General features: G+C 60.2%; 1 protein-coding gene across 1 annotated transcript in view; it reads left to right on the forward strand.

Annotated features, from left to right (window-relative positions):
* Window positions 1–6,166: 6,166 nt before the first annotated feature.
* Plvap (plasmalemma vesicle associated protein) overlaps window positions 6,167–12,218 on the forward strand; it is a 10,308-nt gene continuing 4,256 nt past the window's right edge. Inside the window, exons 1-2 of the mRNA XM_013507239.1 lie at window positions 6,167–6,566; window positions 12,140–12,214. Of these exons, the coding sequence (XP_013362693.1) occupies window positions 6,198–6,566; window positions 12,140–12,214 (444 nt within the window). The 5' untranslated portion in view covers window positions 6,167–6,197. The remainder of the gene's footprint in view (window positions 6,567–12,139; window positions 12,215–12,218) is intronic.

Raw genomic sequence — 12,218 nt, forward strand, 5'->3', positions numbered from 1 at the left:
TGGTGAGGGGCTCTCTGGGAGAGGGGGCCCTCTCTGTTTGGAGCTGGCATTCTGGAGGCGGGAGCTCCAGGGATCAACAGCAAACTGGGGCCAGGAGTGGTGGCGCACGCCTGTAATCGCAGCCCTGGGGAGGCAGAGGCAGGAGGATTGCCGCAAGTTCGAGACCAGCCTGGGCTACATAGTGAGACCCTGTCTCAAAAAACAAAAGAAGAGAGCAGATTGGGGGCCGGTGATCCGGGGAAGAATGAGGCGTGCAAGAGCAGGCACAAAGAAAAGGGAGTACTGAGGGAGGGGTCGGTGGCTTGGGGGTCTCCGGGGGACCCAGGAATGGCAGGGGGAAGAGGGGTCCCGGGGTCCCGGGAGGGCAGGGGCAGGGCAGGGGGCTCCCTGGGTGCAGCTCCAGGCCCAGGCCCTGTGTCGGGCGCAGGTGGGGCCTGGGCGGCCCCTGTTGACGGCCCCCTTCCCGCAGCTCCGCCCTGGAAGCCGCGCTGAGCACCCCGCGCCGAGGACCCCGGACCCGCTCCGGGTCGCCATCCCGATCCCGGCCGCGCGCTCGGCCTGGGTCCTCCCGGCCCTCCCGAGGCTGCCGGCGGCCACCGCGGCGCGTGCGGGGCTGAGCAGCGCAACCACGCGGGGCCCTGCAGAGACAGGCTCGCGGGTGGCCAGCGGGACGACATCCACGCCCAGCCCCAGACAGCCAGCGCCCGAAGGAGAACTGCACGGAGAGAAGCCTCAGCCTCAGCGCCCTCTCCTCGACCATCGCTCCTCGGCCCCCCGACGGGGACCCTGAGACCCACCGAGTCCCACGGTGACATCAGGGCCCGCTTGAGGCTGACCCTAGAAGAAGGGGTCAGCGCAATCAGGACCCAGAAACAAGAGGTGCACAGAACGCCGGTGCAGTGGCACACACCAGTCATCCCAGCACTTAGGAGGCTGAGGCAGGAGGGTCGCAGCGAGTTGGAGGCTGGCCTGGGCTTCGTAAGGCGACCCTGCCTCAAAACACACGCACACACCAGAAATTGAGGTCTGTTTAAAAAATCCGTGTCCGTCCCTCTGTGAAGTGCAATATTATTCAACCGTTTAAAGGCCCGAGAAGAGCTCGCCCAAATCCAGCACATGAAAAGCCCGGAGGGGCCCCCTGTGTACACTCACAGCTCGCGTGGGCTCCGGAGGCTTCTGCCAGGACACCGCGGGAGGATCCTGGTCACCGGCACGGCTCGCGAGGGAATCGGGCTTAGGGGCTGGTGGGAGGGTCTCACGTTTCTGCCTAGCCTTTTTTTTGTATCCTTTTTTATACAATTTGCATTTTAAAAAAAAAAAATAGCACCTGCATTGCCTTTTAAAAGTGAAAAATTTTAAAAGCCTTAAAAAGTCCTGTGAGGCAGGCGCCGGAGGGGAGTGGGCTCCTCTGCTGATCGACACCCTGCAGCTGTGCCGCCCCGGCCGCACCCGCCCGGGCCTGGGGTGCGGGTCCCGGAGCTCACCCGAGGGCGGGGCTGGCCGGGAGCGAGGGAGGAGGGGAGAAAAAAAGCGCGACCGGACGCTGTGGCGCACCGCTGTCGCCCCAGCACTCGCGAGGCTGACGCAGGAAGATCGCTGCGAGTTCGAGGCCAGCCTGGGCCACATAGCGAGACCCTGACTCACACAAACAAACAAAAACAGAGAGAAAAAGTACGCATAGAGGAAAGGAAAGAGAGAGAAGGAAAAGGAGAAGGCGGCTTGGGACGCGGCGCCTGGGTGCTGTTCCGCGCGTGGCCGCCAGGGGCCGCCCCAGCCCGCAGACCCGGCCGGAGCCGCGGCTGGAGCCACGCGGTCAGCTCCCCAAGCGTTGCCGCTGCCACCGCCCGCTCCGCCGGGCCCGCCGTGGGGTCCTGGAGATCCGCGGTGGGCTGAGGGGCAGTGGGGTTAGCACTGGGCGCAGCCCGTGGAGTGCGGGACCAGGATCGTGAGGACCGTGGTGACCGCGAGCAGTGGGCTCCCGGTGAAACCTGCCCCACACGCAGGGCAGCCCAGGCAGGGCCCTGCACCCTCCTGCCTCGGCCTCCTCCTATGACTACTCTGATCTCTGTCCTCTGCTAGGTCAGCCCTCACTACTGCGCCACAGCCCAGTTCCCTCAGTGAGACTCTGTCTGTCTGTCTGTCTCTCTCTGTCTCTCTGTCTCTTTGTCTCTGTCTCTGTCTGTGTCTTTCTCTCTCTCTTTTTTGGGGGGATAGTGGTAATCAAACCCAGGGATAGTCTACTGCTGAGCTAAACCCCCAGGCCCCCATTTTCCCCCCAGGTCTTTATAAATTGCCCAGGCAGGATTTAAAATCCAGATTCTTCTGCCTCAGCCTCCCACAGCAGCAGAATTACAGGCATGCACCACCATGCCAGGCTCTAAGGGTCTCTTTTTTTGTTTTTGTTCTCTCCCCTCTCCCTCTTTTTCTTGTTTTGCTTTGTTTTTTGAGACAGGGCCTCACTATGTAGCCCTCTATCTTGTGCGGATCCTCCTGCCTCAGCCTCAGGAGTTCTGGGATTACTGGCCTGGCTCCAAGGTCTCTCTGCATCTGCCTCCTCCTGTGTCTCCCCCCTGCACTGTTTGGGCCTCTGCTGCACAGAAAGCAGAGCAGAGGGGCTCGGAACCTCGGGAGGCACCCTTTCCTTCAGAACCAGTCTAAGCAGGGTGCGGTGGCCCATACCAGTCATCCCAGCACCCTGGAGGCTGAGGCAGGAGGATCGCAAGTCCCAGCCCTGCCTGGGCAGCTTGGCGACTTAGTGAGAGCCCGTCTCAAAATGTACAGGGGGCCGGGGTGCGGCACAGCAGAGGGCACTGGCCTCACGTGTGAGACCCTGGATCCCCCAGCCCTGGATCGAACACCGCCAGCCCGGAGGCCCGAGGGACCGCAAGCCCCCTCTCGGCGGGGCCCTCAGCTGTCATCTCCAGGGAGGACACCAGTGGACTTCCTCCCGCCCCCCCCCCCGCCCGCCTGACAAACACCTCACCCGAATTGATTGTTTTCCATTTAGAAAAAACGCGTCGGGAAGGGGGCTGAGTGTGGCTCTGATGACCTCCGGGGAAGAGGCTCCGTGGCAGAGCTTCCTGTGGCCGTGACAAATGGCTTTCAGGAAAAAACCTGGGCTGGCTCGGGCGCCACTCGAGGGGTGCGAAGGCCGTGCCAGCCCCCCGGCCCCCCAGGGACGCGGGGAGCCCGGCTCCAAGTCTGCTGGAGGGCCTCAGACGCTGCTGCAGGGCTGTGAGTCACGCAACTGCCGAACCTTACAAGTTGGCGACGGCCACCAGGACGGACAAGGTGCCCGTCACGAGGAAGGCGCTGGCCGCTGAGCCGCACCCAGGCCTTTAAAACTTTTTTTAAATTTTGAGACAGAGTCTCTCTGAATTGCTAAGTTGCCCAGGCTGGGCTCCAACTTGCCATCCTCCTGCCCCAGCGCCCGGGTGCTGGGAGGACCTATGTGAGCACGCCTGGCTCAGGTTTGATTTTGAATCTTCTTTCCTCTTTGGGAAAAGAATTAGAAATGATCTAGATGTCCACCCGAACCTGCTGTAGCACGGGTAGTAAAAACCCAAGCAGGCAAAAGGAGTGCCGGATCTTGGGGGGGGGCGTGCGGCTGCCTGGGGAACGCTCTCCCCGAGTGCACAAGCTCCTGGCTCCGTCCTCAGCACCAGTCGGCAAAGGGAAATGGAGAAATCTCACAGACAAGGTGCTGAGCAAACACGGCCGGGTCCACCGTTAGCTTTTCTGTTAACGGAAAACCTAGCTCGTGAGGTACCGTGCCAAGCGGGGCGCACACCTGCAATCGCAGCTCTTCAGGAGGCTGAGGCAGGAGGATTAAAGTTTGAGCTCAGCCTGGGTCATCCTGCAAAACTCGGTCTCCAAATAGAGCTGGGGATGTGGCCGGCCAATGGTGAAGCTCAGGCCCTGGGGTCCCTGGGGGGGGGCGAGTTCTTCAGAAGAGCGATCAGAGCAGGCCACCGGTCCGAAGGGAAAGGAGCCGTCCCCTGGAGCGTCACACAGCGCACGAGCACGGGTGCCTTCCCTCCCCCCCCACAGGCGAGGGCGTCGGCGCTGACCCGGCAGCACCAGCAGGTCCATGCTCCACTCTCCGGGGGACTTTGGTCCCCAGTCTCCTCCTTGTCCCCGACAGTCACAGGTGTACATCGGCCCCTCCCGGGGGTCTGAGCATGCCCTGGGCTGTCACACCTCCTGGAGTTGACCCCGGTCACCCCCTGCCACCCTGCCACAACCGGAGCAGCCCTCCCGTGTGCCCACTACTCAGGCGGCATGGGTGCCAGGCGTGGCCCTTGACAGTTACGGTTTATCCCGAGCCCCTGAACGTCACCATGGGCTGAGGCCGGGCGCAGCCCTGCCCCCACTCCAGCGCCCCACCACTCAGGGCAGGGGTGACGGTCACTGCCGCCAGTGAGCCAGGCACCGAGGCGCACGCCTGTGATCCCAGCACGCGGGAGGCTGAGGCGGGAAGATGGCCTCCAGTTCGAGACCAGCCTGGGCTACACAGTAAATTCAAGTCCACCCCGATCTACACAGTGAGACTCTCTCTCAAAAAATAAAGAAACACAAGTTGAGGAAGTATTTGGGGGAATCCAGGCCAGCAGGGCTTTGAGCGCAAGAGCTTTTGTAACATTTGTGCGCACTGCATTTCTCGGTGGCGTTCTGGGCTTCGTTTCCTCCTCACACAGAACCGCGGCTGGAGGAGGGAGACCCCGGCGGGGGCCGCGGCTCCTGGTGGCCAGGGCCCCACCTGTCACCCAGCCCCGAGCACTCTCCGCGGCCAACCGGACGCGCGGCGGGTTGGGCGCCCGACCCCGGCCCCTCCGAGCAGGAATTGCTTGGTGGCTGCGCAGGCCAAAGGTCACACAGGGTTTCCTGCCACCCTGGGAACTTCCTCCTTCCCGACCCGGCCCGGCGGCGCGACACCCGGCCCCTCCCCGCTGTCAGGGACCCCCACCCGCCGCCTGGTGACAGGACGCAGGGCGCACGGCCACCAGCAACGTCCCCGTCACTGCCAGCCGTGTTCCCGCCCCTCCCGCCAGCCAGCCGGGACCCTGCAAGGCTGTCCGCGCTGTCCCGTGCCCCCTCCCCAGGCCAGCAGCAGCTGATGGTCGGGCCCAGGTCGGCCCCTTTGGGGACCCCGGGACCCCAGCGTGGAGCAAGCAAAGACGGCAGAAAGTTCCCAGGCCCCTGGGGAGGGCACCCCCAGAATCCTTTGCTTCTGGATCCCCAGCCCCCCAAAGCCACCTGAGGGTAGGCCCGCGGTGACCCCAGGATATTGGGGGGCTGTGCACTGGGACAGGAGTCCCCCAAGCATCACACGGGGCCCCAAACAGCGCCGCGGCGGGGCAGGGGAGGGATGATGGAAAGCACCTGCACGGGCTCACCCACCTCCCGGGGGAAACACACAGCAGCTCAGACCCCATCGGAGCTCCGAGGGGGCCCAGCTCCCGGACCCAGGGCCCGGAGCTCTTGCTCCAGAGCGGTCTGCTCACTCTTTCTCAGTGCTGGGGACAGACCTCAGGCCCCCAACTGAGTTGCAGCCCCAGTGCTTTTTCTTTTTTATTGTCAAACAGGGTGTCCTAAATCACCTGGGTTGGGCTCACACTCAAGATCCTCCTGCCCCAGCCTCCTGAGCCTCAGCGTTCTGAGGATGCACTGCCACGCCTGGCCCTGAGCAAATATCAAGCACCTCTGTGAGCCCGGAGGGGCAGCTCGGCCAGTGCCGCGGCCGTGTGCAGTGCAGCCACCGTGAGGTCCGGTGTACCCACAGACCGCCCACTGCGGGCGACGCCCCAACCAAGCGGGCACGTGTCACCAGCCTTCCAGGAGGGAAGCCCAGCCCTGTGAGCCGCCAGCTTCTCCCGTGGCCCTGTTCTCCATGCCAAGGTGCCCGAGATGGTTAAATGAGATAAACCCTAAAGGCCAGGCACAGTGGAGGGGGTCTGTCAGCCCAGCACCGGGGAGGCTGAGGCAGGAGGATTGCTGTGAGTGTGAGACCACCGTGGGCTGGCTACATAGCGGGGCCAGTCTCAAAAACACACAGAACAAAGGAAAGAGAAGGGAGAGACGCAGGTCCTCGCTCGGACGGGGGCTGGGAGCCCCTCCTGCTTCCTCCCGGCCAGGAAGCGCCGGGGGCGGCGCCGCGGGCTATAAAGGGCCGCGGGCGGCCCGCCGCGGGAGCCACCATGGGCCTGGCCATGCAGCCCGGGGCGCCCTACACGCGGGCCGGCGGCGCGGCGCGCGGCTGCTGGTTCTACCTGCGCTACTTCTTCCTGTTCGCCTCGCTCGTGCAGCTGCTCATCATCGTGGGGCTGGTGCTGTTCATGGTCTACGGCAACGTGCACCAGGGCACCGAGGCCAACCTGCAGGACACCGAGCGCCGCGCCGCCGCGCTGCACGCGCAGGTGGTGGGGCTGGCGGGCGCGCGCACCAACCTCACGCGCGAGCTCAACCTCACGGCGCGCGCCAAGGAGTCCATCATGCAGATGCTGCTGAGCGCGCGCCGCGACCTGGACGGCCTCAACGCCAGCTTCCGCCAGTGCCAGGCGGACCGGGTGAGTGCCTCGTCCGGCCGCGGCTCTGCTGCGGTCCGGTCTTCCTGTCGGGAGGCAGGGTCTCGCTCTGCAGCCCAGGCTGGCCTGGAACGCGCGGCGATCCTCCTGCCTCAGCCTCCCCAAAGCCGGGATGACAGGCATGCGCGCCCATACCCGGCTTTGCCTGCTCTTATAACTAACAAAAAATTAGTACTTGTCTGTTTTCTAGTCCTACAACAAAATAACTAAAACCAGGTAATTTGTAAGGATGGCTTTAAGACTGGGAGTCAGGGTGCACGCAGGTAATAATCCTAGCACTCTGGAGGCTGAGACAGGAGGATTTCAATTTCGGGATGGCAGCCAGCCTGGGCTACAGGGTGAGATCTTGTCCAAAAAAACCAAAAAGAATAGAGGTTCATCAGAACCAACCTAGGCTGTGTGGAGAGTTCCCAGCCAGGCTGCTTATGCCGTGAGACCTTGCCCCAAAAAGGGAGAGAGAAGCCAGGCGTGGTGGCACGCACCTGTAGTCCCCGCACTCAGAAGGCTGAGGTCAAAGCCAGTCTGCACTATGTAGCAAGGAAAAACACAAAAAGAGAGAGACAGACAGACAGACAGAACGTAGCGGTCTGCGTAGCACTGAGCTCGGGTGCAGAGGCTGGGGAGCCTGGGTGCTAACCAGCAACTCCACACCACCCAGCGGGGACCAGGTCTCCTGCCCACTGCCCTTAGGCACGGAGCCCAGCAGGGCCGCCCGGGTTCAGGGTGGACGGGGTGCCCGGGGTGTGCAGGGGCAGCGATAGACCCACAAGTGCCTGCGCGAGTGTGGCCAGCTTCAGAGGACCCCGCCGCGCGTCCCTCAGGGATCGTGTCCCCACATGGTGAGCGCCTGCCGTGAAGGTGGGAGGCCCTGCACTCCGTCCCAGCACCTCAAAGAGTAAGAATAGCGGCCCGACCTAGTGGTGCACGGCTGTAATCTCAGGTACTCGGGAGGCTGAGACAGGAGGATCGCTCTCCAGCAGTGTGCATGTGCACGCACACGCGTGTGAGCACACACACACACACACACACGCTGTGTGAAGGGTTAGTGCCCGCGCAACCCCCACTTGCTGGGCCGGGAGGCAGGCGGGGAGTGGAGACCTGGGAGAGGAGGTCGGTTTCCTGAGGGGTGCGGCCTGCCTGGGGTCGGAGGACAGCGGCACAGGGGCTGGGCGGACACACCCACCCCTCACGCCTGCCCTTGCCCAACACCCTGGGCAGTGCGCTTTTCTCTGCTCCTCTGAGGCAGGGCCCCGCTGGCCGGGCGCGAGGGGAGGTGCTCTCTGGTGGCCTCAGCCAAGGGCGGGGGACAGAGGCAGAGGGGCAAGAGGAGGGGGCAGGAAGGAAACGCTCAGATGCCCCAGCCTCAGGTCCTCTCGGACCCCAGTGTCCCCTGGGGCCCCAGGGCAGGGATCCACCCCTTCCCTAGAGCAGGTGGGTTCCCCAGGCCAGGCTACTGTATAGCCAGACCCCAAGCCCCACAGGCCCTAGAATGAAGATCCCTTTTAGGACCCTCAGAAGATCTGGGAGGCTGAGGCAGGAAGGTCACAAGCTCCAGCTCAGCCTAGGCAATTTAGTGACTTAGTAATTCTTAAGTCTGAAAATTCCAGAATTAAAAAAAAAAATTCCAGAACTGGGTCTGGGATGTAGCTCAGCGCCAAGGCCCTGGTTCTGTCCGGGCCCAGAGGACTGAGTGCCACGCTGTCTTCAGGTCACAAGAGACTCTACACCCTGGGAATCGACCTGTTTGGATTCCAGGATGAGCTCAGCCATCCGGTCCAGGATCATTAATCTTAGACTCTCACACGCACCCCAGCGCCCTGGAAACCCCCGGCTTCCACACTGGGCTTTGTTTCTGAGATAGGGTCTCACTAAGTCACGAAGCTGCCCAGGCTGGCCTCAAACTTGGGATCCTCCCGCCTCAGCCTCCTAAGCATCTTGGAATTACAAATGGGTGCCACCATGCTTGGCCCACATTTGTATTTTAAATGCAGGTATTTTTACTCATTTACTGGTGCTGGGGGTGGGACCCAGTACCTTGCGCCTGCTGCGTGGGTGTTTTGACCACTGAGTTACACACCCAGCCCCAGTCCTGGAATTTTCAACCGTAAAATTTGAAAACTCATAGCTGAGTCCCCACCCTCTTCTCCTGTGTGTCTCCTTCGGGCTGGCAGCTTCTCCTGGCTCGCACTCCCTGAGGGGCAGAGGGTACGGGGCGACTCAGCTCACAGGCGGCTCACACAGCCACCAGCCAGGCGTCCCCACCCCATCCTGGGGGCATCAAAAATAAATGTGATTTTTTTCTTAAATTTTTTTTTTCTGGTACCGGGAATTGAACTCACAACCTTGTGCTTGCCAGGCAGGCGCTGTGCCGCTGAGCTAAATCCCCAGCCCCTGATTTTTTCTTAAATTTGATATTTAAACAATATTTTGTATTGTTGTTTGTTCATTTTTCAGCACTGGAGAGAGAACCCAGGACCTTTGGACTCAGCTGCATCCCTTGCCTTGTTTTTTTTTTTTTGGTCTTTTTGAGACAGGGTCTCCCTATGCAGTTCAGGCTGGCCTTGAGCAACTTTGCCGCCCAGGCTGGTCTCAAACTCCCAACGATCCTCCTGCCTCAGCCTCTCGAGTGCTGGGATGACAGGAGCGTGCGGCAGGCTGTTAGTACCTAAGGCTCCCCAGGTGATGTCTGTCCTCTCCAATCATCCCGGCCCCGGCCCAAGGCAGCTCTGAAAGGACGGTGTGGGCCCTTCTCCCTCCTTCTGTGCACCGGCCTCTGCTCCGAGGCGCGGGGGCCGCCTGACCAGGAACCATAGCACCTTCCGCTGTCCGCCACCTGGAGGCCTGCTCACACACTCGCTAGTTCTCCCACAGCGAGCTGATTTCACAACTCAGTGACTGCCATCCCCAGGCAGAAGTGTGCACACACTTTCCCAAGGGAAACCCCACCTGCAGCTGCCCTCCCCTGGCCCTGACGACCCTGTGGCTGTTACCCACTTCCTGTCCCTGTGGATCTGCTTGTTCTGGCCATTTCCTGTCGAGGGCACATGCTGTGCCCCGCTGTACCTGCCGCTGTCACCCAGCATCTTAAAGGTGCACCTGCCTTGTAGTGCGTGTCAGAGCCCCATTCTTTTTCATGGCTGAATAATATTCTAATGTGTTGTGTTTTTCCATTTGCCTACTGGGCATTTGGGCTTTTTCCACCTTTGGTCCCTGTGCGTGGTATGGTGGTGGACACTGGAGTACAGGTCCCCTGTGGATGTTTTCGTTTCTTTGGTGTCAGTACAAATAAGTGGACAGAAGAGTCACATGGTAATATGTTTAACAAATTGAGGAGCTGCCCAACTCCTACTTTCATTGTTTTGTGTTTTGAGATAAAGTCTTGCTATATAGCTCCGGCTGGCCTCAAACCCATGGCGATCCTCCTGCTTCAGCCTCCTGAGTGCTGGGGTGACAGGCGTGCAGGACCACACTCCACTTCTCAATGGAATCCTTTGAAGCGGAAAAGTTTTGTTTTTGTTTGTTTGTCTTTTTGAGACAGGGTCTCACTATGCACTTCAGGCTGGCCTTGAACTTACTTTGTAGCCCAGGCTGGTCTTAAACTTGCAACGATCCTCCTGCCTCAGCCTCCTGAGTGCTGGGATTACAGGTGTGCGCCACCACGCCCGGCTGAAAGGGTTTTAATGCTGATGAAATTCAGTTTCTGGGTCTTCTTTCCTGGTGTGTAGGGTTGTCAAAGCTGAGGAACCACCAGCAAACCCTAGGTCACTCCAACTTAATACCCATCGAGTGTCTGAAGATTTTGAGGGTTTGGGCTCTTAGGGTTAGGTCCTTGACGTGCTCTTCCCAGGGCTGGGATCCGAGCTCCTGGCTGTGGGTGGCAGGTGAGCTTGCTGCGGGGGGGCTCCATCCCAGCCCTGCTTCCAGACGTCTGGAGTCACTTTCCACGCGGGTGGGCCTGCTGTGCACACCCGGCTGCGGAGCAGCTCTGAGGAAAGCGAGCTCCGCACCTGGACTTCTCTGCGATACCCACTCAGCTCCGGAAGCCAAGGGCCACAGCAGGTCAGCAGCGGCCGGGCACGTGCTCAGTGCTGGAGCGCTCTGCAAGGCCAATCCCCAGGAGCCCAGACAAGAAAATAACAGTAGATTAAAATTTAAAAGAATAGCTGGGCGTGGGGCTGGGGCACTCCAGAGGCAGAGGCAGGAGGATCACAGGTTCAAGCCCAGCCTGGGCAACTTGGTGACTCAGCAAAACCCTGTCTCAAAGAAAAAAGGGCTGAGGATGTGGCTCAGTGTGAAGCTCCTGAATTCGACCCCAGTACTGCAGAACAAACAAACAAAAAGTAAAAATAAAAAAAGGAAATAATCCTACTGACACCTTCTGTTTGGGGGAGGGGAGTACTGGAGTAAACCCAGGGCCTTTAAATTGAGCTCACCCCCACTCTACCTACCCATCTATCTGTCTACTTTTTTTTTTTTAATTTTTTTGTCTTTTTGAGACAAGGTCTCACTATGCAGTTCAAGCTAGAGTTGAGGTCACTTTGTAGCTCAGGCTGGCCTCAAACTCACAATGACCCTCCTGCCTCAGCCTCCTGAATGCTGGGATTACAGGCGTGTGTCATCACGCCGGGCTCTCCCTGTCTACTTGAGACAGGGGCTCACTAAATTGCCCAGGTTGGACTTGAACTTGTGACCCTCCTGCCTCAGCCTCCCAGAGTGCTGGGATGACGAATGTGCGCACCACACCCTGCAAATGTCCCCTTGCTATCAGGCACCAGTCACACTGAAGTTGGGTCACCCTGAGGGCCTTGTTTTGACTAAATCACTTCTGCAAAGACAGCCTGGTCCTGACTGACCGAGCAGGGGACACAGCCCCGCCCAGGGCAGCCCTTTCATCTGACTGCCCTCCCCCTGCACGTCACCTTTCAAGTTCACCCGCACAGCAAGTACCAGGGATTCGATCCCTTTACGTCCTGAAATGCCAAATAATTCTACACATTCCTGGGGCCCAGTGTGACATGCCCACACTTGGATAGCATGTGCAGTGACAAGATTAGGGCAGTTAGCACATCTGTCACCTGGAACAGTTATGTTTCTCTGCGTTGGGAACCCTCAGTAAAAGTCCTCTCTTAGAGTCAGGTGTGGTGGCGCACGCCTGTAATCCCAGCATGCAGGAGGCTGAGGCAGGAGGATTGCTATGAGTTCAAGGCCAGCCTGATATAGGTAGTGAGACCCTGTGTCAAAAAGCCAAAAATAAAACCCCGTCTTCTGGCTCTTTTGAAATACCCATGAGTTCCTGTTCACCGTAGCGATCTTATTGTTCTGTGGAACACTAGAACTTCACCCTTGTGCCTATTTTTGGATGTTAACCAAGTCTCCTCCATCCCCTCCCACTTTGCCCTTTTTGACGGCTGAGTAGTAGTCACTGTACAAGCTTGTTTCTTCTGCGGTGCTGGGTGTCGCCCTGCCTGGGCTGTGAGGGCGCCTCGGCCCTGCGCACCGGCGGCGCGCGAGCCCCGCGGGCGGGTGCTGAGGGTCCGTGTCCCCCGCGCCCGCAGGCCAACCACGAGGTGGAGCTTCGGTACATAGTGGCCATCATCCAGAGCGAGCAGCAGTGCCAGGAGCAGCTGAAGGCGG

Source organism: Chinchilla lanigera, unplaced genomic scaffold (genome assembly GCF_000276665.1).
Source record: "Chinchilla lanigera isolate Chin_1 unplaced genomic scaffold, ChiLan1.0 scaffold00123, whole genome shotgun sequence".
NCBI classification, from domain to species: Eukaryota; Metazoa; Chordata; class Mammalia; order Rodentia; family Chinchillidae; genus Chinchilla; species Chinchilla lanigera.